This window comes from Nuphar pumila, chromosome 1 (assembly GCF_984573655.1).
Source record: "Nuphar pumila chromosome 1, dmNupPumi1.hap1.1, whole genome shotgun sequence".
Classification (NCBI taxonomy): domain Eukaryota; kingdom Viridiplantae; phylum Streptophyta; class Magnoliopsida; order Nymphaeales; family Nymphaeaceae; genus Nuphar; species Nuphar pumila.
In genome coordinates, this window is record NC_143249.1 from 11981663 (window position 1) to 12009181 (window position 27519).

The 27519-nt window shown below is 37.7% G+C and overlaps 1 protein-coding gene across 7 annotated transcripts in view; it reads right to left on the reverse strand.

Annotated features, from left to right (window-relative positions):
- Positions 1-6638: 6638 nt before the first annotated feature.
- The window catches only part of LOC149847979 (class V chitinase-like), a 39632-nt gene continuing 18751 nt past the window's right edge, over positions 6639-27519 (reverse strand). For 2 of the 7 annotated variants that reach the window (XR_016433012.1, XM_090011934.1), the window contains exons 2-4: positions 26594-26821; positions 26296-26461; positions 15964-17291 (exon numbers count right to left, since the gene is read on the reverse strand). Coding sequence is in view for 6 of the 7 variants with exons in the window: in XM_090011934.1 (XP_089868060.1) it covers positions 26817-26821 (5 nt within the window). In the remaining variant the exon portion in view is untranslated. Of the gene's footprint in view, positions 6765-15963; positions 17292-25066; positions 25515-25590; positions 25986-26295; positions 26475-26593; positions 26822-27519 lie in introns of those variants that run through there. The other 5 variants (XM_090011995.1, XM_090011816.1, XM_090011718.1 and 2 more) reach the window with 5 other exon arrangements.

Here is a 27519-nt window from a genome sequence, read left to right on the forward strand (position 1 = left end):
AATAGTTTTTATATTTTGAATATTGTTAATATTATTCTAATGTTGGTGTTGACACGTGTCATCTGCTGGTTAAAAATTAGCAGAATCAGATCGTTTCGGTTCAGAATCGGATTGGGAAAATTTTCTTAATCGTTTTGAAAATGGATTCAGCCCCAATACCAATTCTGACAACATTGATCCGATGAGATTTTATATGATATTATCAAGGATGCGTACAATGTATAACCTTTATAAGAAGTTAATTGTAGAATTAGGATAGGTATGTGCAGTTCCAAGAATTCCAACATTGGTACATATTGAAATCCATGATCATTGTCACATTTCACGTGATGCAGAAGTACAATTTTTGGTGGTATCATGTCATCGGTGAACTTGATCAGTACACAAACACATCACTGAAATGATGCCATCTTTACACGATTGCCGATAAACTCAAACATGTCTCTTGGTAATACTGCGGCTGCATCATTACAGCCACGGTTTCTTTCGTAGCTCCTTCACTGATCATGATTTTCACTTTTTTTTCATCTTCAATAGTGACCACCGATGTACCACACATCAAAGGACCACGAGATACTACATCATGAACAATAAAAGAATCTTTGATTTTTGTACCACACATCAAAACCACATCTGAAATCGGAGACCAAGCTGCGCTGGTCTTAGTCTGCTGTACCTACTACAGTCTTAGAGGCTACTTAGCTGCACTGGTCTTAGTCTGCTGTACCTACTACGTACAGTCTTGGAGGCATAAAACTTCATGGGCACCTCCTCGACTTGGATAATTCAAAGAAAAGACCCCATCACCCATTGCAAATTGGCTGGCCCCCTGTTGATAAAACCCTTGAGGTTTTCCTGCCCCCACTGGACAGCGCCTAGTTTTGACCTTGCTGCAAGGGATGCTATTTGTGGGTTTCAAACTTTCAACTTGGTGACATTCACAAGTGGCCGATGCCGAACATCATAATTTAGGTAAATTTGATAAATACACAGCATTATTGAAAAATAAAAGGAAATTCCCCGTTGTTCATAACTCAATAGATTGGCTAATAAAAAAAAAGGAAGCATCCAACAAGAATGACAAAATTACAAAAAATCCTGTTTCCACATGTTTTTGCAAATTTCTTCACCTACTTTGTTTCCAAAAATGAATCCAGCCAGCGTTCCTTCCAAACTAAGGTTATAAAAACTTACCCCATGGAAAAAATCTCTCCATGTTCCCATGTTTGTTTAATTTACCTGCTTGCGCTTCCTTTCTTTTCAGCCTTCTGTTTGAATTGCATTTGCATGCATCTTTATGACTCATGTAGAAGAATTTTGGTTTCTCACAGTTGCAACTAGAGTAAAAACACCCAATAAATGAAATACAAGGTTTAAGGCTCAACAAGCTCAGGAACTTGTATTTTTCATCTTGTTAGAAATATATCTCCACAGTTTATAAAACCAAGCATTTACATGACATTACCAAAAATGAAATGCTAAGGACCAAAAAAAAAAATCATAACTTCAATGACAGATCAAGTTTGTTACACTCTTTCGGAGGCTCAAATTGGGCACCATTCCATCCAAATCCGTCCCCATTAACCGATGCCATCGGAGACCCCAAGTTCCTCCCGGTCCACTTGGCGAGCCCACCATCAAACCTAGCTGCACCACCGGCTCTCCAGCCAGCATCGCAGCCGCCAAGTCCGTGTTTACCGACCGCAGGATGTTGGTCAAAGTGCAACTGGGTCCAGCCATGGTGCACACTTGGCGCGGCCGGTTTATGAATCATGGCATGTGCCTGGATCCCAAGAGACCGGTTCGGGAACGATCCATGGAGCGGCAGAGATGCCATGCTCTGGAAACCATGGTGGCCGCCGAACCTCTGACCTCTCTTGGCTAGAGTCCTCTCTCTCTTGTGTGCGTTCTGGTGGCCACCTAGTGCCTGTGAGCTCAGGAAAATCCTTCGGCAGTAGTTGCAAGAGAAGACCCTGGGTTCGAGCTCGGTCTCTTGTTCGGGATCTGGCTCGAGCCGGCGCTCGGCAGGGGCAGTATTGTTAAGGTTCTCTATCAGATTGAGTTCGAGCACGGCACCAGAATTCGAGTCATTCTTGCCTAGGCTTAGATCTAGTTCGATCTGAGCCTCCTGATCCCCAGCAACCTCATGGTCCTTTGAAGTGGCCTCACTAGTTGTATCTGATATTTCATGATCAGATTTATCTCCCCCCATCAGATCCCTCTTCTCTGTTGTATATGGACTATCAGTAAGGAGCGATCAAATTAGAGATCTATGGTGTTTACTTCAAGGGAAAATGTTTTCTTTCTGAATCGAATGCAATGAGTTACATGGTATATTTATTGAAAGAATTAAAGAAGAAAAGAGCAATATTTCATGTTCAACAGAAAGAAAGAAAAAAAGAAACAGAGAATTCACACTTACTGTGATGTTGGTGAGGGTTTTAGATTGTCACCAAGAAAAGTCTGATCACATAAATGAATGAAGGTGAGCTTTTTCTTCTTCTCCTTCTTATTCTTATTCTGCTAGAGAGGAACTCCTTTGTAAAGTCTCTAAAAGGTAAAGACTATGGGGAAAGGAAAGAATATGGACCAAAGTCATTGCCTACCCACTCTATGTGCTTTTGATATATACAACAAATGAATACCATACATGGAAGATTTATGCATTTATGGTCCTGTTTGTTTCGACAGAAAAAAATTGCTGACGTGGGCTGCCCTAATAGGTCCAATCTGAATAGGATCCAAACCAGATCATTTTCTATGGACAATCATAACAAAAAGTTAATTCCAATTGGACCTGAGTGTAGACTAGATCTAGATGGGACAACCAACTCAATGTGGAGAGCATTATATGCGCATAATCTGCACACATTGATCATCAAGCAATAAAAGAATGCATACTGACTTGGATCTGAACACCTCAGATCTTAACCAGTTTGCTCAGTGGGGATGCCAGTTGGACTATTGCTCTTAAAATACAAAGGATCAAATATGATGCTGATCCTATCAATATTTTTTTATAAGTCAAGTTGCTAAGTGGAACCGTCTAGATATATATATTAAGTCCACACACTTTTTTATGGTAATTTAGTAAAAATATTATTACATGCTGGTTTAGCATTTTGTTAGGTCTCCATCATTGACAATACAGGCTATATATAGCCTATATAACATTATATATCACCACTCAATCCAAATCCTAAAAATTTCGAAACAATAGGCCAAAAATATGCACTCCGATATATTTGAGTAAAAAACAAGTTTTTTTACCTGTATTTTTCTATTCTTTTGGAAATCTAACCTTTCAATTGATGTAGATAAGCAAAACTTGATATTTTTTGGGGATTCAATTTCGAAAGAAAAAAAAAACATAGTTGATCCCCTTCATATCTTTTAGATGTTTTCATGTAATTGCATTAAATGTGTTAACATGTAATTGCAATTGAATGTTTTAATATGTTATTTTCAATAATAATTGAAGATTATAGCTAATGCACTGATCTAGTGCATGAATTTGATTTTTTTTATGTGTTCAATAGGAACTCAATTGCTGATAAATTAACAATAGATAGGCTATATATGGCCAATATGTGATATGAATGGCAAATGATAAGTTGCCGATATATAAATTTGTGACCATGGTCACCATTATGTATGCATGAGTGTTTTTTATTTTTTTGTTGTTTTTTATTAAACTAACGTAGCTAACAGATGTGATCTAGGTATAATTTTATGAGCCTTGAAAAATCAAGGGCCTACGACGTACAATATTTTCTCGGCTCATAAAATCAGATTTTTTCATTAAAAAAATGACCCAAAAGACAGCTCCTAACATTTGGACCATGCTAAACCTATCTATGAGGTCTGATTGGCTCGACCTGACTCGTGTCACTTATTCATTGCATAGATTTGTGAGATATGTGTGCTGGGTGAGTCTGACCAAGTGTAAAAGCAGTACTGAACAAGCACCAATTTAAGTGACTATTGGTTGGGTGGTGGCTGATTCTCAGGTGTTCAAATAGTGTATTCCATGTTCAAATGTAGGACCCACGGCTGGAAAACTACACCGGACCTAACACAATGCATTGCTCTTGCAGGGAAATGGACTTTAGGAAGCACAGTAACGATCGCTGAAAACCTGGATTAGAACCTATTTTTAATACCAAATCTACAGAGTTCAAGCAGGTTGAAATTTGAACATGAGCTGCATGTAGGCCTGTTAACGGTCGGGTATCCAACCCATCAGGGTGCACCCAAACCTACCAAAATAACAAACTCTTGGGTTAGGGTTATGTCGAGTTAAGAAAATAGAACCTCAAACCTGACTCACATAATTTAGAGGGTATTTAAAATATATTTTTCATAAGAATGAACGTAGAAACACTTGATTCAGCTGGGTAGTGCTGGATATCTAGTAAAAATCATGGCCCAAATCCGATCCACACGTTACCTGGTTCTGGTTCTGGTTCTGGTTTAGGTTATATAACGTGTTGGTCAGCAATTTTTATGCCCATGTCAAGTAGCTGAGACAATCTTTTTTTTTATACAGAAAAACCACTCCCAGGATCATAGACCTTGCTGTGCTGGCTTTGCACAAGGGGTGACACCCATGAGATTTGAACCTAAACCACCTGCCTAGCAGTCTAGGTCCCATCCCACTTCACCAAACCCCTTTGGGGCGCCTGAGTCAACCTATTGGCAGCCCTATCTACATTGATATCGATCATTGATTATGCATGTTGCCGTTTCTTAAATTGATTATTCTGAGAGCCGAGTTATTGGTTCAACAGGTCCCACAAACATAATATAGCAACCAGCCTCGAAAATCCGAGGAAGGATCAGGTGAAATGTGATTGCACACTTTTAGTGTGCAGCTGTACCTGATAGCCCTCCATCATTTCTTGGGCCCCACAACTGACAGGCCCTATCCCAACGGATCTTTTCTGCCAAAATCCCTTGTTTTCTTAAAGCTAAAGGTTACATCCAGATAAATTCCTCACAAAGGCTCTAATCACCAGGTTAGGCGGGTCAGCATAAAGCATTCAAGCAGAAGGATGTCAAGAGTTCCATACCTAAGGTGTGCATGGGTTGTCACAAGGCAGAAACAATAGGTTGACAACGCTGGGCTCGGAGAGTTTGGAGGAGAGAGGGCGTTGAATGTATTTGAGTGAAAGTCGAGGAGGATTTCTGCATTGGTCTCCAGGCAGAAGCCAAAGTTAGAACACTAGAAGGGTGTTGTCTACAATGATGGAGAGCCAGCCCTCAGGCACAGAGGATTCTATTGAACTGTGGAATAAGATGCAGGGGTTTTAACTGCTTAGGGGTGGGCCATAGGGTAAGGCGTCACTCTCTTCCTTTCATTAAATATATAAAATGACCTACGTCTAAATAAATTCACTTTGATCTTTAAATGACCTAAACCAAACGGCTGTCAGGCTTTCAAATCGTTGAACAATTTTGGGAAACCTTACCCAAATTTTATTCAAATGAGGGGGGGTGAATTCCTAAATGCAATGAAACAAATCCTGCCTGTCTTGTCTTGTATGGTCGTCTTGTCCCTTAGGGTCATTGCACCTAGGAATGAGCCAGAATATCTTGGTAGCTGACAATGATTAAAGTTAGCAATATGGAAATGTCTACCTTACAAAAGATGTTTATTTTTGGTTATGTTTGCTTGCATCTTATACGATTCCAAATCACATCGCATATTAATTTTGGGTAGTTTTTTGAATGGAAAAAATTCATGTTTTTACATTGATTGGACCTACCCCGAAACCTATTTTCTGATCCAGCTTTAGGTTGGGATGTGAGATTGTCTTTATGGAGTCCTCTAGCCTGGCCTGCAGTTTATATACGCGGTTTCGAAGAGCCCAACCAGACCCATCTCAAACCCAGGTCAATAAGACTCCGGCCGAGTCCGAGACCCAACATGAGAAGGTCCGGGTCGATCCCATGTCCACTCCTACACATATTCCCCCGTGTGTGTGTGTGTGTGCGTGCACCAGAGGCCTGATTCCCAGCACCATACACCAAGGGTGGGGCCACTCCACCCACATCCAGCAAATGCCGCAGAGCCACGTGGCATATGGTGACAAGGATTCGTCGTTTGTGAGGCACACAATGGCCGACAAGTAGGTGGAAGATGACGTGGAGGGCCCACGGTGGCCCTCACTAGGGCACCATGCCTATCAATTGCACCATGGTCACATCCACAAAGTAAGCATCCCCCAATAATCTCTCTCTCTCTCTCTCTCTCTCTCTCTCAACCATGTTCCACTCCCACCTCATACTTTCACCATCCCATAAAGCAAGAGGGAATATGATTGGGCTGTAGTGCTGGACCCTACACATCCCACATAATCAAACAGACCTCAAATTGCTTGAGAGCCGTCCGTCTTTGAGAATGATGGGACCTGAGTGGATCCAACAAAGAGCATAGTACAGTACCTGAAAAAAAGAGTATGAAATGAGGAAAAGCGAAATGAGCAAGCACTACAGCACCCTCTCTTGTATTTTAGGCTTTTTTAGGGATCCCCTCTGGCAGGCTCCTCATAAAATATGCTTTAACTTGTTCATATGCCCAACTTAACTAGATTCTCAAGGGATTTTTCCGATCTCTCTATACGTACCTTCCTTAGATGAAAAGGAATACAGCCATGCATCTTATGGTGTTCACACGAAAAGGCATTTGAATGTGGATGAGATCATCAGTTGTGAACGCCTCCGTGTCCTCACTTCCTAAGGTGTTCACCCAACAGCAGCAACTGTACACCACTTGAGGAGTAGAAACAATATCCATCCCAAAAAGCCCAATTGTGACATAATAGTATATCACTATGCCCATTTACTCATCGACCATATCCACACCACCCATTTGACGTTCAAATATCTCTCTCTCTCTCTCTCTCTCTCTCTATATATATATATATATATATATATATATATATATATATATATATATATATATAGTAATGGGTAGGTGCTAAACCAATTTGGTGCTAAACCGCATGCTAAATAAGTTTTTCAGGCTTTTTTTATTTTATTTTTAAATTCTGACCGTACAGATGTTATCTATATACTTGATTTTATAAGGATCAGCTTTTGAAACGTTTGATTCCAACAACACATGGGTAGGTTTTTATAAAGTTCAAAAAATCAACTGTCTAAAATCTTTGTAAATTTTTTAGGCTCCAAATATTATTTGTTTCATCGAAAACACATGATCCAGGTGTGGATTCTTAGTAAATCGATCATGACCAACATATTTATGGGGCCGGAACCGCATAAAAAGCACTAGAAAAGCCCAAAAAACTCATTTAGCACATGATTTAGCACCAAATTGGTTTAGCACATACCCATTTTCCTATGTATATATATATGGGTTAATATTTGGTGGCAACCAAATTATATGAAACTATTGAGCTGAAAATCATTTGTTTTTGTTTAGCAAAGTGAACACATGGTCGGATTGAGTTGATAAAGCTTCAACCTATGATTTTTAACTCAATAGTTATGTATAATTTGGTGTCTTTGAAGGCATTAAATATTAACCATATATATATTCACACACGATCTAACCTTACAAATGTAATGTACATTGTTTGTTGACTTTTTTTGTTTAGTTAAAAACATGTTTTGGATATTATAATTATGACCATGTAAATAAGTTTGTCAAGAACTTTAAAAAATCAACACCTCACACTGTACCAATTTTTTTTACTTAAACATGGTTTTATATGGAAATGACACAATCCAAGACTAATGCTGGAATGGAGAGGTACACACGTGTGTGTGTTAAAACCTCTTCATCCACTGCCCATGGATAGGCTTTCAACCCTATATATTTTTCTGCTTAATGGGAGTACACTCAGCTTTGACCTTCCAACATAGGACGCCTCTCATGAGTTTCCCACCTCAGTTGAAGATAATTGTCTCGTATGTCATTTCTTAATTTTGGTTCACAAAAAAATTGCTCATACTTTAAGAGATGACTTTCTAAGTATCATGGGTTTTCTTTATAAAGAAATTTTTTAATGATAGTATATTTTAGTAATAGACACAAATTATTAGTAAAAGGTTTAGGCTCTGTTTGGGAGCCCGGTGTTGGAGAGGAGATGGAGGGGTCACAAAAATGGGAGATGAGCAGTGTGACAAATATCGCAAGATTTATGAAAATGTTGTGATAATATCGGGAGAAATTGCCTGAAAGTTTAAAACGTCAATTTCTCGCAAGATTTACAAAATATCATGAGATTTATAAAAAAACATAAATACTGTGATTTAAACATGATATTTATGTTTTAAACGGCTATTTATCATGAAAAAAATCATGTATTTTTATTTTTAAATAAATTTTTTAATATTTTCTTATAAAAATTAATATTTTTTTATTGCGGAGATTTTGCCGAAAAAAATGCGAGAGATTTATGGTTTTTTTTTCAATTTCTCACAAGCTTTGAAAACGAAAAAATTGCCGATAAAAACGTTTGTCACTATGGAGATGAGGAACATCCTCTTGAGGATTTCGTTGAAAACCGCCCATCTCCACTCCGATCTCCTAAAATGGCCTTTAGTGATAAGTGGTATTAATTACACCCTCATTAAATATCATCTCCTCCTATATCCAGCTCTCAAACGGAAATTTAATGATGATGATAACGAGACATACACTTATATTTTTTTTTTTCAGTTAAAAGTTATTCTACCGATGGTCTCTAGCTAGTTGTCTCAGATCAGCCATGGTAGCCACCTAAAGTGCAAGTAAAGGGAGCAAAATATGAGAACCTATAGGTCTGGTGCATTTCAACTCAGTTTGCATAGCTTCACACACAAAATTAAGTTGTCAAAAGGGTCAAAAGATCCTTTACTTTGAGAAAAAGAAAAGAATTACAGACAATATCCAGAGTTTCTTTTATTGTAACAGGTGGCGGCAGAAGAGCACAAAAAATATAGGATACAGGAAGAATAATTAGAGATGTGAACTACATGCCCCTGGCTATGTCACATGGACACGTCAAAAAGGACTCAAAATGCATCATTTTTGTGCTGTTTTCTGTTAGAAATAGTATATCAAGGAACATTGATATGGGTATAAGTTGAAGTATCCCTGTGACATAGGGCCCAGCAGGCATGCTCTTGCATACAGACACACAGGAATTTGCTCACAAGGGCTCCACTCAACTGGTAGAGGCCACTTGTAAATATTGCCAAGTTGACTGGACATTACAAGTTTGAAACCCAAGAGTGGCCACCCTTGCACTGGAGATCTCTCATGAGTTTTGCCAACTGGAGGCCAGCCAGCGTGCGGTCAGTGATGGTTTTTTTTTTTCTTGACTATACACAAATAAATAAATAAATAAATAAAATACACACGCAGGAATTTCAGCCATATACAAACCAAACCTAGGACCCAAGTAGCATAAGCAACGAAACTTTTATGACACGAGTTCAGGGTGTGAGTCTATAATTTTTTTGATAAAATAGGACATGAGGACATGGGTTTTTAAAATTTTAATCTATAAAAATTATTTTCGATAATTTACTGTGCAAAAACATATTTCTGTCAAAATATAATTAAAATTTATCAAAGTCTAGTAAAATAAATGTTGGTACTTTTTTGGTTGATGTTCAACGTGTCTAGCGACTCTTGTCTAGTCGTGTCACTGAGGACACACGTAGCCAAAATGGTGTATCTCTGTGACAGCTTGTAAATAGCATGGCAACGAAAGCAAATGATCTTTGCTGTCTCTAATGGTTTTACCAGAAGAATGAACCTAAGTTTTGGCCTTCTTTTTCTGAATGAAGCTTTATAAGGTCAAAGGGGAAAAGGTAGACACGAGTGAATCTTAGTTTTCTGCACTTTTTAAGTGGGGAACCCTAGTGCAGCATGAGCATCCTTCATACTTGTTCCTTTCCAGAAAAGAGAAGAAAAAGAACACGATTATCTACGTTGCTTCAGTCAACAGCATGTTCTTCAGCTCCACTAGTTGACCCTTTAAACCAAAAGGGAAAAAGAATTAATCTGTTCTTCTTTTTTGCCATATCTACTACTACAGAGATAATTGGTGGAGCCCTCTCATCAAATTAATTTTGATACTCTTAGCGGCCAAGTTGCTTTAAGATGAGGTGAACCTATGTGACTGGTTGCTAAAGACTAGGCGTTAGCTCATATAATTTGTATTTGTTACTTGACTTTTTTTCTATTTTATTATTTTATTTAGCATCATTTATGTGTAAATGTTGGATTGAGATAGACATAAAGCATCCATAATTCACTTTAACTCATGACATTGAGAGAGAGAAAGAGAGCTGTACATGATTGATGGATGAATCATGCTCATATGCTTAAATAAAATGAAAAATAACCAGTCCTAGAAAAATGGTGAGCTTCCCGAAATACCTTGCAAAATGTGATCAGTGTAATTTGACAAAAATCTTTCGCATATCCAGAATGAACTGACTTTTTTTAAGATATATTTTTTTTCATGTGCGGTGCCGTAGGAAGTTTGCAACCTTTCAATAAAAAAAAAGATTTTGTGAACATCCACAAATACATTATGCGCATTTTAGGAGTGATAACTTAGGTGAAAGCATAGACTCTTATGAATACTAGGCCTTCTCATATAGGGCTGTCAACAAATGAATTTAGGGATGCAAACAGGTCAGATCTGGAACAGATAATTACATGGGAGAGTCAGATCCATAACAACAAAAAATTGCAAAACCTCCATCCTGGATTCGACCCATTTGCACCCATAGATGAATCACATTTCATCGTTATTGGAATCCAGTGCCACCACGGTTCCCCTTATGCTTCTCATATATGGTATCTGGCTTGATCAGGTTACCATTTTTTCATATAGCTGGGGAGAAAGATGACTATTTTCAATTTGTCAAAAAGTACAATCGGTTGATCAGCGTTCTGTTCACTGTGCCCGCCAGTATAAAACTCCAGGACTCCCTTGCCCATCAGAGACTACACCCAGCTTTAGCCTTTTGGCAAGGGATGCACACCCCGGGTTTCTAACTCATGACACCCCTTCAACTTGGGATGTCACGAGCCACACAGATGCCTCATGAAATCATGTTACTATTTGCTTTGATCCTAAATATTATAAAAGTAGAAGCAAGGGTAATAGGTGCAAAAAATTAGATGGTTTTTGTCTTTTTTTTAATTGATGTTCTTAGGGATGGCAGTGGACCGGGGGAAAGTGGGGCCCCGCCCCGCCCGCCTCGCCCTGTTTGGATCGAGGATGAAGGGTATGAAATGGGGATGGAGGTGGGGACGAAGGTTAAAATCCATCCCCGTCCGGGGGTGGATGCGGGGATGGACGTGCACTTTTCCCCGCCCCGCCCCGTCCCTGCCACGATCCCTGCCCCAACCCCGCCCCGACCACTTTTCCCCGCAATATCCCCCCCCCCCCCCCCCCCCCCGCCTCATCCCCGTTTGAACCGGGGATGAAGGACATGAAACGGGGATGAAGGCGGGGATGGAGGATAAAATCCATTCCCCGTCGGGGATGGAGGCGGGGGTGGAGGATAAAATCTTGAGGAGGGGCGGAGGTGGAGACCTTGTCCCCCGCCCCGCCCCACTGCCATCCCTAGATGTTCTTGTCATGTGTTTTTAGAATGTCATTATAAATTTGTTTGGCCATTTGTATATTTAAAAAAAAAAGAGTGTTACATGGCACTTTGTAATTTTTTTCAAAAACTCAAAAATCATAAATTAGGTAACCGTTCAAATGGATAATCTCTCTCTCTCTCTCTCTCTCTCTCTCTCTCTCTCTCTCTCATAATAACCACAAAATAAGAAAACCTACATTGTATGAGCACTGATTCGGTCTTCACACACTGGAGTCTTAGCACTTTGTAGGTGTGCAGCTTTCTCTTTCATGTTTCAATGCAACTACATCCTCCTTGCTTTCCAATTCAAGATTCTGAGTCCCCACTTTATGTTTCGCTTATTCTACTGTTCTCCTTGAGATAAGAAGTTTTATATGAAAATATTTCTCACTTCTATAAATATTTTCTTTTTTTCCCTTTTGATTTTTTTTTTTACTTGGTAATATATTTTCTTAGTTTTTTTCTTTTTTACATGGGAGAGGTGAATGACGTTGGGTTATTCCACCTCCTCCCTTCCTCTTTTTCTTTAAAAATTGAGTTTTCTTACCATTAGGTATGATATTTGGTAGAGTTTGGCTTAATTTTTTTTGGGTGTATTGGGATAGGATGAGTTTGGAATTATGCCAATTGTTTAGGCATGGTGGCCAATATGGCAAGTAGGGTAGGCAATCCTTTGACTTGTTTGATTTTGTTTTGCTTTTATGATATACTTGTCTGATAATATTATAAGAGAATGTTTATGCATAAAAATTGTATTGAAGCTTTGTGTGATTTTTCTTTGATTATATGACTAAATTGAGCATCTTTAATGGAATTAACGAAAAAGCTATTCCACTATATTAAAAAAGGAAAAAGGAAGAAAATTGTCCACATGAGTTAATTTGCCATTTTTTTCGACAAAGAAAGTTGGGGTTAGGCAGAGCCCTACCAGTTATACAACCATACCATTTGGGGTTCGAACTTGCAACGTCCCAACACAAAGTGACGGGAACTAACTGCTCCCGCCATACAAGCCGAGCCCCCGTTAAAAAAAATCGTCATTTATTTATCTAGCCTTTGTGTCTTTGTGTTGTTTAATTTCTTTTTGCTAAATACGAAAGTTTGTAAAATAATTTGCCATTCATTTATCTAGCCTTTGACCAAATGGGTTAAACCTCGCTAACTCTATTAAATTGCCTTTTTCATTTCAATGCCAATTTTTTTTGTTGGACATTAGGTTTTTTTATTTTTTATTGACAAAATTTATATTTTTTAGAATATATCATGCATCACAAGGATAAATAATAAATACTTTAAAATGTTTTAAATTAACAAGTTTATGATTCAAATTATTTTTTCTTTCAATCTTGATAAAGGTGTCTAATATCACTTTTTTTTTACCGTTTCATTTGCCTTGTTGGGCCTGGACATATGGACAGGCCGTTGGTCTAGTGTCCGGGCGTTGCAAGTTCGAATGGTTGTATAACTGGTAGGGATCGGACTAACGCCAGCTTTCTCTGTTGAAAAAAAAAGTAGGCATAATATGTCAGGCTCACATTCAGATCAATTGGATCTGACTTCATATCTGCTTAATTAGACCGACTCCAATGACATTCTGTATCCCTATATGTCTATCAGGATTGAGATCAGCCTGCAGTAGACCCATTTACTGAATAACCATACCAAGGTAGGCATGACTTGTGAATAAGTAGTTGTGTATAGTGAATTTTGATATCCAATGGCTCAAATGAACACCAAGTACCACCAACAACCAGTCCATGTTTGATTGGTGGACCACTAATATTTGTATTTTGGGGTCCAATAGGAACCAACGAGTTCATTAAATATTTACAACAAAAGTGTAGTCGGATTGGATTTAACTTGTGTTAGCAGTAGGGGTGTCAACCGGACCCAACCCGGATCAAAGCCTATAGAACTCGGGCATGGTGATAAATAAGAAGTCCTGATTAAGACCCAGGTCCAGACCAGAAGGTCTGATTAATACATGGATCCGAGTATAGTTTGTGAAATTTTATATCAGACCCGGGCCCGACCCGAGTTCCGATTAAGACCCACAATTTTTCAATGTAAAAATGATTAAAAAAATATTATTTTACCGAGTATGGTCCAAGTCTGGTTCATGTAGTTCTTATTGGGTCTGGGTATGATTTCTCTTATAGTGGGCCCGATTAGACTCGGATCTGGACTCGATACCATACCAAAAAAAATTTGGTCCAAGTCTGGTTCCACCTGGTCCGAACCAAACCAACCAGTTGACACCCCTAGTAAGAACTTTGAAATGCAACTGCATATGTTGGTCAATGATGACTATATATGAAAAAGCCTTACAGATTGACAAAGACCAAAAAAGTTTAGTTGTTCACGTCTTTCCTGGACACAGGTTAAAACTAATGCCTTGACCTATTCATCTTTCTTTCTTTTTTATCAGAAAAAAATGAAAAGTTAAAAAAAAGTGTGGTTAGTTGTCTTCTTTATGCAGATCAAACATTTAAAACTATTTGCAGTTGAGCACATATTTGAACAACTCAAAGGCGTTCACATATATTATAATAAGATGAAAGCATTGTTGCCTTCCAAGCAAGTGAAGCAAAGAATTCTTTATAGGAGTACATGTATAAAATTTAAAAAAGTGATGGACTCACCAATCAAAACGTCCTCCTTTCAAACAGGAGTCTCATGAAACAACAAGATGATCCCAAGGTGCAGAGCAAAAGTCTCCCTTAGTTGGACATGGTGCCAAGTGCAGGGAGGCTTTCAATGCTTTGAGATAATGACATACCATGTATTTAATCTGTATTTCATTAGAAAATGTTGAATCTCTCTCTCTCTCTCTCTCTCTCTCTCTCTCTCTCTCTCTCTCTCTCTCTCTCTCTCCGGCAAAGAAGAAAATAACTAAAAAATAAAGCATTAAGATAATATGTTAAATACACAAAAGAAAAGAATATATTATACATCAAATAAGGGGTAGCTGCCTACTCTGATTCGTGCCTACTGCCAGTCTATCGGGCTTCTCAAGACTTTTTTTTATGTTTTCTCAAATCTGACCATAGACGTGTTATACATGCTTGATTTTATAAGAATGGACTCTAAGCTCGTCCAATTTCATAGTAGCTTTTATAAGGTTTGAAAATCAACAGTCTACAATTTTGATAAATATTCAAATTAAAAAAATCACATTTTCATAAAAAAAAATCAGAGTATCATTTTCTAGCAAATTGACCATGCTGAATGCATCTGCAGGATTGGATTTGTGAAAGTTAGCTCCAAAACTCCTGTTCACTCACAAAAGACTCCTAACTTGATAGGCGCCTACTCTCCACTCATCATACATCATACATCATATGACCATCGTCGTTTTCACATGGTTGCAAAATTAATGACGTGTTTATAAACCTTGTGATTTTGGTCATGAAAAAACATTCAAAGTGAATTAAGTTTCTAATCTTATGATTGGCCTTACATGGTGAACTTTGGCCCAAGTTATACAATGCAAATCATGTGAATGCTTTCATATGCATAAGCAAAGTAAAAGTTACCACCAAAACTCATGTTGACCTATGTCACCTGGGTACGGAGCGGGTACCCTACAGAGGATCCAACATAGCAATTCTAAAAAATGTGGGTACGGGACATGGCTATATATATATAATTTAAAATAAACTGACTATAATCTAAATATATATTATATACTGAAAATATAAAGATATAAACTGAAAATATAATTATAAATTATAAATTGAATATGAACTTGTATGTAAGAAAGGTAAAAGGGTGTGACATACAGAGGGCAAAGTGGAGTATCCAAGTACCATAGCTGTTGGCTCACGGTAGACTCCTTACTTGGTAGGTGCCTACTCTCCACTCATCATACATCATATTATCATCGTCATTTTCACATGGTTGCAAAATTAATGGAGTGTTTATAAACCTTGCGATTTTGGTCATGAAAAAGCATTCAAAGTGAATTAAGTTTCTAATCTTATGATTGGCCTTACATGGTGAACTTTGGCTCAATTGATTCCATGCAAATCATGTGAATGTTTTCATAAAGGACTGCTTTCATATTCATAAGCAAAGTAAGCGCACCCCAATTATCAACCACATCAGCTTCCACCTGATCACAGATAGGGACACCCTGAGTATTGAACTCTTGACATCCTTCAGCCAAAACACCTTACGCTGACCTACCTAACCAGGTGTTCACTTGAGCAATATTGAACCCTTCATATTGTCCAGCAAGGCTTAAGGCAATATATGCATTTCTTCCAATGTCACAAAGACGTGAACATGAACTGTGACTCAATAAGAGCATGAGACGCCAATTTACAAAATGTTGAAAAATAACACACAAGGACATGAATTTCTAATTATTTAACTGATTAAAATAATTGTAAATATCTTAATATATAAAAAACTAAAATATAATTAGAATTATTTAAAAACTCTTAAGAATAAAACAATGACTGCACCCCAAATGGGATATTATCCCTATCACACAGCTTTCTTCTCTAGTTCATCAACCTAATTGACATTTTCTTTATGCAACCAATCAAACTGCCGTCTTGATGGCACGTTATCCATCACATGCAAGAAAAAGATATGCTTTGTGAAGATGCATTTAATGAATTAGGTAGAATGTCTCCTCAAAACTCTTTTCAAGTACGCCAGGCATAGCTACCAAACGTCCATTTACTACGTCTTTCAATCCAACCACCGTGCAATTCTTCCACCCAACCATATTTTTCTTCAACTAAACAGAAGTACCCTTGTCTAGAAGCATAAACAAAAGCCATTTATCACAAATCATATTAAGGGCCCACTTGTTTTAGGGTATTTTGATGGGAAAATGCTGAGCTGGCAAAAAAGCCCATACTTTTTCCACCATTGATGAGACAAACAACAGTGCAATGGAAGGGAAATGTGAGCTGGCAGGTGTCAGCCCCAGCTTTTCTCACCCACTCCCTCTTTTCATGTCATTTTTGAGTCACACTTTCCCCCCATGTGAAAGTCCTTTCTCATCCTTGGTCCATGCTGGCAGTAAGGCTGGTAAACGAGCCGAAGGAACCAAACAAGGGCTGTTTGGGCTCGGCTCATTTACAGTCAGCTAGTGTTCAAGCTCAGCTCGTCTGGCTCAGGTCAAAGGAGCCGAAATCAGCTAGCTGGCTTGTTTGAGTGAAAAAATATTTTTAATCAAGAGGTCTAAGGTGAGAATGGAACTCTTGACCTAGTGGTTTTAAGTACAACCATTCAACCAATGGACCTATCATGTTTCTTATCATGTTTATGATAAAAGCTATATAATCAACTTAACAAACCTATACCAGCAGAGCCCAGACAAACACCCCTTGTTCGTGCTCAGCTCAGCTACTTATAACGAAAAAGCTCGTGCTCGGCTACTTATAACGAACGAGCTCGTGCTCGGCTTGTAATCTAAATGAACCAAGCACTAACAAGCTTGGAATGAGCCAAGAAACCAGTTGCTCGGTTAGTTTCCCAGCCACAGATGGCATCATTGTGGGCTCCAGGGATGAAAAAGGGAGTCCCCATCCCTAGCATGAAAAAAGGGGACCCTATGATCGACTTTTGCTTTCTTCTTGATAGAGTGCACACTGGCGACATCGTTAGCAAATCGTACATGCTTGAATCAGAAGGAAGAGAACCTGAACATCCTGAACAATTTCACAAATCTTAGTATCGGAATTTTCTCAGTAGGAGAAAATCTCATAATAAATTAAAAGAATTTGAAAAAATCTTTTGGAAATAATCTCAGCATATTTAAAACTTTAAATCTAAAAATGCATAAAAACATAAAATAAAATAATAAAAATAAAAAAATGCATCCCTATTTTTGTAGCATAACAGAAACGGCCTCGAGTCTCAGTCACAAAAAAAATTACAAAACGATCATGAAAGAAAAGGGCATTTCTAAGGGGAAGAACTCACATTTATGCATCCTTTTACTAGTGTAAGAGAATGAAGACAGGGAATATACTTAAACTACAAAGATATGCTAGCAATTTCAGTTTTATAATCATTTTTTTAAGTTGGCTCTCAAACTTCAGGAAAAAATTGGTTCTTGCACCCCTATTTCTGTTATATAGCAACAGAAATGGCCTCAAGTCCAAGTTGCAAACAAGAATACAAGATGATCATGCAAGGGCATTCCAAAGTGGAATAACACAAATCTATGCTCCTCTTAAGCTGTTTTTGACAGGAAAGAGAACAAAAACTAAGTAAAGGATAGCCCATCTTTGATGCAAGTTGTGCATATTGGCAGGAGGCTATGAAGTCTATGCAGTTGACATCTAAATCCACTGGCCCACAAGCAGTACATACTATTTTGCTTACAATCTTGTATGCTACATTTGGCAGCCAAAGATGTTGGATGGAGAAAGGAGCAAAAGCAAAATCCAAAGGTTTCTTGAAAACAACAATCACCACTTTCTTGTTACTCAGCATAGATGCTTAAGTGAAGAATCAGTGAAGACAATTCATTTTAATTTACATGGTGAGTAATTTCAAGTTATCCCTGATCTGCTTGAGATCCCTACCTGACCTTCAAACATTTTTTCTATTGGGAATTAGCAAAGTAGCAAGCAAAATATGTAATTATGTTGAATTTAACCTAATGCTATTCATATTTAAGTGCATCTCACAATATGACCATAAACAAGTTTCTATTGCTTCTCTTCTTTTAGATTAGCATGCAATGTGGGGGAAGTTCTGAAAACCATTCACAATATGATATAGAAATATTCGTTCATTGTCATGCATTTAGAAGATATTTAGATGTATCCATCATTACTGGAAGCTTTTAGAAACCTTGTAAACTCCCTTCAAAAGCATGAAACCACGTGCTTCTTTCACGCTTCCGAAACTTTATCGAAAGCTCGCTTCCACCATTATGAAAATTACAATTGCACCTTTTGTTTAGTATTTTCTTTTATTTTTAAAAAATATTTTGTATTATAAAACGTATATATGATAGGTATTTTGGGGCAAAAGGCTTAAAGATGTGTTCAAGTAAAAATACATCTATTTTTTTTTTCTTTAATGCTACTTCCTACGCGCTCCACTTATTGCCTATTGCTTTATTCTTATGCTTCCTAAATGCTGCACACCTCATGCACTAAGGCACTTTTTAAACGCTCACTTCCATTTCACCCACCGCTTCTCAGTCCAGATAGTAGACAATTATGAAGAAAAATCATAACTCCTTCGTACCTTTACCAAATGTAGTGATTCTTGGCCCAAAAATCCTCTAAAATGGCCCTCTATCTGGTGCAAAAGAACCCAAAGCAAAATCCCATATCCTTACTCATCATTAGAGAGAGGTTGCTGATGTCACTAGGTGGCAACCAGAATCTTCAACCCTGTCCCAGAACTTGACATCTGCTATGATACCATATTTAACCCATTGGGGCTATATTTATAGTGTTATTGAAGGTAAAAACAAGAAAAAATTGTGAAATAGATAGAGAGAAACGAAGAAGATGAGGTATCGGGTGGTGTAGAAAGAAAGGAAACACTAAGAGAAGAAAAATTAGGGTTCAATCTTAATCTCTTATCATTCTATTGAGCATCACATATTTACATAACTTTGCAGGTAGGAGAAAATTGCCCTGGTAAGATACAGAAAGCAACAAGAATATGGAAAAATAGGAGTACAATGACAAAAATACCTACTAGTAAACCTACCATTCTTCCTGAAAAAAGGAAATTGTAACCAGCCATTCCAGAAATGACCATATGTAGGTGTCTTATATTTGAGTTACAATTAAGATAGCAAAATAACTAACATGAAAAATAAACACTAGTTATGGCAGTGCAAGATCGATGTATAGCTTCTGAAAAATAAAACTTTCACACATGGTGATGAACTAAGCATGATTTATGGATGAAACCCTACCTAAATTCTACTAGTTGGATTTCCCTGTTCTTCCCTATAGCCTATGCCACATAAGTACGAGTGCGGGTCCGGGGTATGACATGGGTATGAAACAAAAAAATTCGGGAAAATGGGCATGAAAGTATATATATATATATACCCATGCATGATCTGTATGTGAATGAGTTTGAATTATATTCCTCGGTTTATTGGTGAACCATATCCCATATCCCTAAGGATTGTGAAAGATGCTCCACTAAAAATATTCTTGTTATTGCTTTGACTCATATATATATATATATATATATAGGAAGAGGGTTGCGGTAGGCCAGTGACAGCCAGCATAAAAACTTAGTCATACCCTATGAATATGAACCAATATGAGAATTTCGTTGAGGCATTCCCTACTGAGCGACGCGCTGTACTCTATAGGCCCGGAGGCAGTGATAAATGGGCAAGGGTTGCTAGGTCGTCGCCCAGAAGCGACGCGTCACACCGGCGCCCAGGTGTGGTGTCAAATAGGCAAGGGTTCCCTCACTTTGTTGGACGGGTGGGGGTAAAGAAGTTAGTCCAAGACCATAAAATTAGGTTAGCCACTTGGAACATAGGGTCTTTAACTGGTAAGTTGGTAGAGTTAGTAGATGTTATGTATAGGAGAAAGATTGATATTTTATGTCTACAAGAGACCAAATGGGTAGGTGAGAAAGCAAAAGTGATAGAACCTTGGGGATATAAGATTTGGTATACAGGAATAAATAAGAATAGGAATGGAGTAGGGATTGTTATGAGTCGTGAGTTTATAGATAATGTAGTTGAGGTCCGTAGGAAGGGTGATAGGATTTTACTTATTAAAGTAGTATTAGGTATGGATATTATTAATATTATTAGTGTTTATGCACCTCAAGTAGGTTTAGATGATTCTATTAAGCATTAATTTTCGGAAGATTTAGATGAAGTAGTACAAGGGATATCTTATGGAGAAAAGTTTTTCATCGGCGGTGACCTTAATAGGCATGTAGGCATTAGTAGGGATGGATTTGAGAGTATCCATGGAGGCTATGGTATAGGAGAAAGAAACGAAAGTGGAGAAATGATTTTAGATTTTGGTTTGTCCTATGATATGATCTTAGCAAACACTTGGTTTAGGAAGAGGGAGTCTCACCTACTAACATTTAAAAGTGGGGTTAATACGAGTCAGATAGATTTTTTCCTACTTAGAAAGAGAGATAGGGGTTGTTGCATCGATTGTAAGGTTATACCGGGAGAAAGTGTAGCTACACAACATAGAGTCTTAATTTTAGATCTTAGAATTAGACAATGTCACAAAAGGGACAGACATAGGATAGATCCTAGAATTAAGTGGTGGGCACTGAAAGGAGCTAAACAAAGAATGTTTGTAGAGCAGGTAGTTAAGGAAGTTGATTGGTGTCTCGAGGAGGATTCAGAATCAATATGGAATAAGATAGCGGGTGGCATGAGAAAGGTGGCTAAGGAGGTATTGGGTGAGTCTAAAGGTGGTGTACCGCTAGGTAAGGATACATCATGGTGGAACGAGGATGTCAAATTAGCTATTAAGGTTAAAAGAGAGTGTTATAGAAATCTAAGAGTCGTGATAATGAGAATTTGTAAAAGTATATGATAGCAAAGAAGGAAGCTAAAAAAGTAGTTCGAAACGCGAGGGATAAGGTATATAAGGAGGTTTATGTCAAGTTGGATACCAAAAGAGGGGCGAGAAGGATATTTAATGGCTTGCAAAGATGAGAGATAGGAAATCGAGGGATCTGGGTATGGTTAGATGTATCAAAGATGAAACGCAAAGGATTTTAGTCAAAGATGAGGAGATTAAGGAGAGATGAAAAGATTATTTTGATAAGCTATTTAATGGAAGTCATGCTCAGGATCTTGGAGACTTCTCCATTCTTTTTCATGAGATGAATAGTGATTTCATGCGCAAGATTCAAAAGAAAGAAATTGCATAGGCTTTGAAGGAAATGAAATCAAGAAAGGCAGTTGGCTCAGATGGTATACCTATCGAGGCTTGGAAATGCTTGGTAGAGAAAGGTTTAGAATGATTGACAAATCTTTTTAACAAGATTTGGCGGACAAATAAGATTCCTAATGAGTGGAGGAAGAGTACTTTGGTGCCTCTATATAAGAATAAGGGTGATATACAAGATTGCACAAACTATCGTGGTATAAAACTCATGAGTCATACTATGAAACTTTGGGAGAGGGTGATTGAGTCTAGGTTGAGGAAGGTTGTCATGATATCGGAGAATCAATTTAGTTTTATGCCTGAAAGATCAACTATGGAACCTATACATCTTCTTAGACAACTTATTGAGAGAAATAGAGAGAGGAACAAAGATTTGCATATGGTTTTTATTGATTTGGAGAAGGCATACGATAGAGTACCTAGGGACATTCTCTGGTGGACAATGATGAAGAAAGGTGTTTCTCTCAAGTACATTAGTATAATTAAAGATATGTATGAAGGAGTAGTAATCAATGTTCGCACTTGTGGAGGAGTGACAACCAATTTTCCTATAACGGTTGGGTTACATCAAGGATCTGCTTTAAGCCCTTTCCTATTTGCTATAGTGATGGATGAGCTTACGAGATCAATTTAAGAAAATGTGTCGTGGTGTATGTTGTTTGCTGATGATATTGTTTTGATTGATGAGTCTAGAGTTGGGGTTAATGCTAAGTTAGAATTATGGAGACAAACATTGGAAGCAAGAGGTTTTAAGTTGAGTAAAAGTAAGACAGAATATATGGAATGTCGGTTTAGTAAGCAACAAAGTAGTGATGAGAGTGTAGTGAAGCTTGGTGAGCAAGAAATACTGGTGGATGATTGTTTCAAATATTTGGGATCTATCATTCAAAAGTATGGAGAAATTGATGGAGATGTAAATCATAAGATAAAGGTTGGGTGGATGAAATGGAAAAGTGCAACTGAAGTATTGTGCGATCGTAGAATGTCATTGTGGTTGAAGGAAAAGTTTTATAGGACGACTATTAGGCCCGCTTTACTATATGGTACGGAATGTTGGGCTGCCAAGAGACATTATATTCAAAAAATGAGTGTAGCTGAGATGCGTATGCTTAGATGGATGTGTGGAAATACAATAAAAGATAAGATTCAGAACGAGGAGATACGTAAGAAGGTAGGCGTTGCACCCATTGAAAATAAGATGAGAGAGAATCGTTTACGGTGGTTTGGACATATTCGGCAAAGGCCTAATGATGCTCCAGTTAGAAGGATAAAGAAATGGGAAAATATATTAGTTAAAAGAGGTCGGGGTAGGCCTAGGAAGACATGGATGGAGATGATAGGAAAGGATATGAATGCTTTGAACCTCACCAAGGACATGGCATTGGATAGAAATGATTGGAGGAGAAGGATTCATGTGGAAGACTCAGAATGATTTTCTTTTTTGATTCATATCGCTGACCCCAATTGTTTTGGGATGAAGGCGTAGTTGTCGTTGTTGTTGTTGTATTGCTTTGACTCATATTCCCCAAAAGGTGGTTCTCACTCTAATAGCTCTGAATAAATCAAATACATGGTGCTTAGAGAAGAAAATATCCCATTTATATATATATAGAGAGAGAGAGAGAGAGAAATGTGTAGGTGCTTGATCCAATAAGTCCTTGATCGCACTGACTGTCCATCGTGCACGTGATGGATGGTCAGCGCACAAAAAACAATAAAAAGATGCAAAACACGCAAAAAAAACCTTTAGCGGTGGTTTTGAAACGCCGCTAAAGGTCCCATTTCCGCTAGGACTTTTAGCAGCACTCAAAACCGCCACTAAAGGTCATCCATGGATGCACTCGGTATTTTCCTTTTTGTTTTTAGCGGAGGTATTGAGCGCATCTAAATGTCATTATTGCAAGTTTTTGCGTGTTTTTGCGCAAAAAAAATGTTGAGAGTCCATCATATGCGCAATGGACGCTCAGCAAGATCAAGTTTGTTATCAAGTACGTATGGATCAAGCACCTACCACTCACTCTATGTATATATATGTATTGTTAAGTTGTAACATATATATGTAGAGTAATGCTACAGTGCTCCAAGAGCACCTACTCCCACCTACTAGAAATCATAGTTGCGGGTTGCATCTTCTCAATCAGACCTTATAGATGTACTTAACACAATTTATTTGATAAGAACCATGGTTTGGATCTTGTTTTTTGGACATCAAAATAGGTCTTTTTAAGTCATGAAATTTTGGTACATTGTGAACCATTGGTTTTTGAAGATCTTAAAAACCCTACATGTATATCATACTCGCATGATCCAAAACTTGTTTTTCACTAAATAATGATTGTAGATCATATCTATAGGGTCTGATCAATGAAAAAAACACTCAAATTTTAAAAATTTGAAGCTTCTATCAGGTGGGAGTAGGTACTCCGGGAGCACCCTATCATTACTAATATATGTATTCACAAATATATATATATATATATATATATATATATATATATATATATATATATATATATATATATATATATATATATATATATATATCCAATTCACATTGTACATATATATTCACATATATGTATATATATTTTATAGTATTTATAGTGTTGTAATAGGAAAAAACTATTAGGGGTATTTCAGTCTTTTCACAGTATTGTAATAGGATGTGCCCATTAGGGGCATAATAGTCTTTTATAAATGTTTTCTTTATTTGTATAATTTAGTACTTAAGTTGTAAGCTTGAGGGCATTTAGGTAATAGGCCCATAAAGTCGTTGGGACCTCCCCAACGACTCTATTTCTAGCTGTTGGGAAGATCCCAATGGCTCTATGGTGTGTGTGTTTGTGTATAAATAGGGGTGTTCCCCCTCTTGTAAATTCAATGCTTTCTCAAGCATTTATTCTCAATAATATCAACCATCTAAAAGAATATACTATGGATGAAATGTGTCAATTTCTTTCCCCTACACATTCTTCATCGCATATATGCACGACAGATTTCAAGTTGTCACCAAAACAATTAAAGGAAATTATTATGCCATAACAACATCCTGAAATCCCACTGTGCCAAACAAACTCAAAACATGAGGCCACAAAAGCTTGACAAACATGGTAACCAGGACTGCCGAGGTAAAAGTGGCTAAAGGATTAAAAACTGTGATAATGCATCAAAATTTGCTTGAACCAAAGATATTTCCATCATAGATTTGCCGCTTTCATTGGCTATCCAAGGACCACCAACCAAAAAATGGCCCTTGTGTAAAGAAAAGGGACAATAACCCAAATATATGGCAAGAAATCTCAAGTGCTTGGTCCAAGAAGCCTTCCATATCCAGATCTAATTCCTTAAGGTGCAGTATATTTTCATCTATCAGCAATAGTGCATCCATATCATTGGTTGAATCTGCTAGTCACAAGTCTCAACTAACTGCGCCTGTTGCTTGATTTAACATATACTTCACATTTGTGCTATGTACATCTTGACAGTCTTTTTCTCTCTTTCTCCCTTGTATAGCATTAGTCTTGATATGCTACTTTTGAGGATTGAAATATAGTCTCCAGTAGTGTATTTTCTTTTCTTCATGTTAATGGTATAAAAAGCCACATTCTCCACTTGTTTTTAGTCTGTTCTCTCTTTGGCTTTCTCTTTTCTTGGCTTCCGGTGGTTATGATTGACAATGTTTTAACCTTTTTCCCATAGTTGACAATCATGCATGCATCTGGCCTATTTCTCAGTAGTTGGAGAAGCACAAAAACCTTCACCTCTGTCAGGTCAATGAACAGGAGACTCCGAAAGCTGACAAAATGCATTCAATGAATGCTGTGTTTGAAGTCTTTTTTGGGCCTGATGGAGATGCACACAAGTTCAGCTCAACAATATGCTGATATTGATCCATGCAAACTGCTGACTTAGCATCATTTAACTTTCCATAGATATATGTGGTTGTTGAGCTCAGTGAGGTCTAGAACCTCACTGAAGCAACTGTAGGGATTTAAATCCATCTTTTACCTGTGTCAAAGAAAAATGGGGTCTGGTAAGAGCTCTTTTGTGCTTCAATCCTGCACCATGAGGAAGAGGGAGTTCATTTCTTTGCTAGTTTAGTGTGATTTAGTGCTCCCAAGGCTATGGAACTTTATAACTTCTGATCAACAGTGACCTGATGTTTCTTCCCTAAGATTTTGAGCTCAATTCACTGATTCTCTATTTGGGGTCATTTGGTAGTAGTGTTGCATGTGACTTTCATGGTCATTTGTGAAGATTTTTATGCTCTAGAGAAGAAGGCACTGTCTGTAGTGCCTTGATTCTGTCAACTGAAGGCATAAAATCAAGACTCAGTTTTGGACCTAGATTTAAACTCATCCACAATGCTTCATCGGAAGTGTAAGGGTTGAAGATCTTTTACATGTATCTATGGCGACTTGTCTCTCCTTATCAGCAAAATTCTTTGAAGAGTTGTTTGACACTAATTGTTGGATGATACTGGAACATGTGATGATGGTATTAGTCTTTATTTCTATCAGCTCTGATTAGATTCCTACTTGTTTGATTGTCTGTATTTGCAGTTTTACACTTAGCCTATAGACAACTAGGTAACCATGCATTGAATTATGGTCTAGGTGATATGCTAGAATTTGCTCAACTCTAACTTGAAAATGGTACCACATGATAAATGAAAAATGAAAAATGAAGAAATAAAATAAGAAAAAGACAGGAAAAGAAATTCTACCCTTAAACTGATTGTTAGAATCTACATTTTGAACTAAAAAACTAGAAATCAAATAGTCCTTACCTGTCCTGTGCTTCTATTCAAAGCCGCCCTCTCTTTGAAGGGCATGCTCCACAGAACCAACACTATCTTCCACATCAGTTCTGGCGCGGTCAAATTCTCTGAAACCTTCAATTAGTGCCGAGTGCTATTTCTTTGCGCTAAGGCTTGACTGTAGCCAGTGAAATTCCTGCACATGAATACTAAATAAATTGTAATACTACATAGGATTCGGTTGCACAGTCAATCTAGTGCTGCATCCGAAAGATAAGTATAAACAAAAAGCAGCCTTGCAAAGCAAATGGTTAAAAGGAAGATTCACCTGAGTAAGGTCCTAAAGAATCTCCTGATGCTGAGCCAAAGTATGAGAAAGAATTTCTGATCTTCTAGACGATACCCACGCTTGCATCTGAGAATTTACATTCTGAAGCTGTTTAAGTAGCCTGTCTATCTCAGACTCAAGTTTGCTCTCAGTACCATCTGCTTTGGTAGCAATCAGTCTTCTATATGAATTCATTCGCTCATCCAGTTGTGCTTTAAGTTTTTTAGCCTATGTAACGTAAAAGGAATTTTATTTATATCAATTTCATTATGTCCCATTACATCAATCAATGGTTAAAGAAAGTCTACAGAAGCAGTGAACTGTTTGCCAAACCATACATAAAATGCAACTGCCACTTTATTTTAGCAAAAAATACACTTGAAAGAAGTCCATCGAGATGCCCACAAGGGCTCTGCACACATGGATTGGTGGGTCAGCTTAAGGTGTCCAAGTTGAAGGATGTCAAAGAGTTTGATACCCAAGGTGCACGTCCCTGGCTTCAGGACAAGCCAACAGGAAGCTATTCCTGGAGAGAGTACTCATGGAATTTTACACTGCAGACACTGAAACTGGCCCATAGTGAACGTGGCACCTCTCAGCCAGTGACAAGACGTCCAAATTGTCAATGTATGTATGTATAGGGGTATTTTAGTCTTTTACTCATGTAGGGGGTATAGTGGTCATTGTACATATATTTCTCCACTTTCTTTTATTTTTTATTTTTTATTTTTTATTTTATTGATGTACTTTTGAAATAGGCCTTGGGCCTTTCTGCAATTGGGCTAGAGAGCCATTGGGGAGATCCCAATGACTACATGATATATATATATATATATATATATATATATATATATATATATATATATAGGTAATAACCTCTAGGTGTATTTTTATCTTTAGTATACATACCTTTTATGAAGAACTAT